General features: G+C 35.4%; 1 protein-coding gene across 1 annotated transcript in view; it reads right to left on the bottom strand.

The window, feature by feature from the left end:
* Positions 1-479: 479 nt before the first annotated feature.
* LOC111369150 overlaps positions 480-844 on the bottom strand; it is an 11,624-nt gene continuing 11,259 nt past the window's right edge. The window contains exon 4 of the mRNA XM_022990631.1: positions 480-581. Within this exon, the coding sequence (XP_022846399.1) occupies positions 480-581 (102 nt within the window). The remainder of the gene's footprint in view (positions 582-844) is intronic.

Raw genomic sequence — 844 nt, 5'->3', positions numbered from 1 at the left:
CCAAAGGTACAGAGAGATTCTGTAGTTATCTTGCTGCTGGTATCAACGTGAGGTTGGTCCAGTAGTTGGCACCACTTTGTCAATGAGTTTTCATAAGTTGCTGTTAGGATTTTTCTCTTCTCCCAGGAATTGATCAATTCAGATTTGCAAGAAAGGAAAAAAAACACAGAATGTGGACAGGATATAAAACCAGAGAAAGAAACAAGATTTTTGACACAAGAATTTCATGCTTTTTGGAGAAAAATTTCATCAACCCATTTCAAGGAATTTCACCCCAGTCAATCTACCATTAAAAGAGAAGCTATTACACAGTGTTTATCTTACACAAAACACCACCAGCACTCATCACTCTACAGGCTACCAGGAAAACTCCTCTTAGAAAGTTCAGAGAGAGAGAGAGTTACAGAGGCTTGTGTTGCGGAGAATTTTCTCACACCACCTTACTTTCCCTTCCTATAGAAAATCCCTTCCTTGCTCACTCACAGAATGTGATTCCCCACATTCTCTTGCTCACTCATGTTCTCAGCCCTCTTGGTCCTACTTATAGACATAGGATCATAGAGATTTACAAGAATATGTATCTAATATTCAGTTAAAACTAATACAAGACAATTAGTTAGAATCTAAGGCTCCCAACTAATTTTCTAACTCTCTTAACTAATATCCTAACCAAAGAGTTTAACAATCGAATCAAGATTCAACATCTTCTTTACAGTTGCTTCATATTGATGTTGTTAAGACAGTTCACTCTTATTGTCTCATATCCCGAACGCATCAAATACAAATGAAATTTCACAAAAAAAAAAAAAAAAAAAAAAAGGAGAAAACAAGAAATTTTTAAAAA

Source organism: Olea europaea, chromosome 20 (assembly GCF_002742605.1).
Source record: "Olea europaea var. sylvestris chromosome 20, O_europaea_v1, whole genome shotgun sequence".
Taxonomy (NCBI): domain Eukaryota; kingdom Viridiplantae; phylum Streptophyta; class Magnoliopsida; order Lamiales; family Oleaceae; genus Olea; species Olea europaea.
Note: the sequence above shows the minus strand (reverse complement) of the source record. Positions and strands in the feature narration are given on the sequence as shown.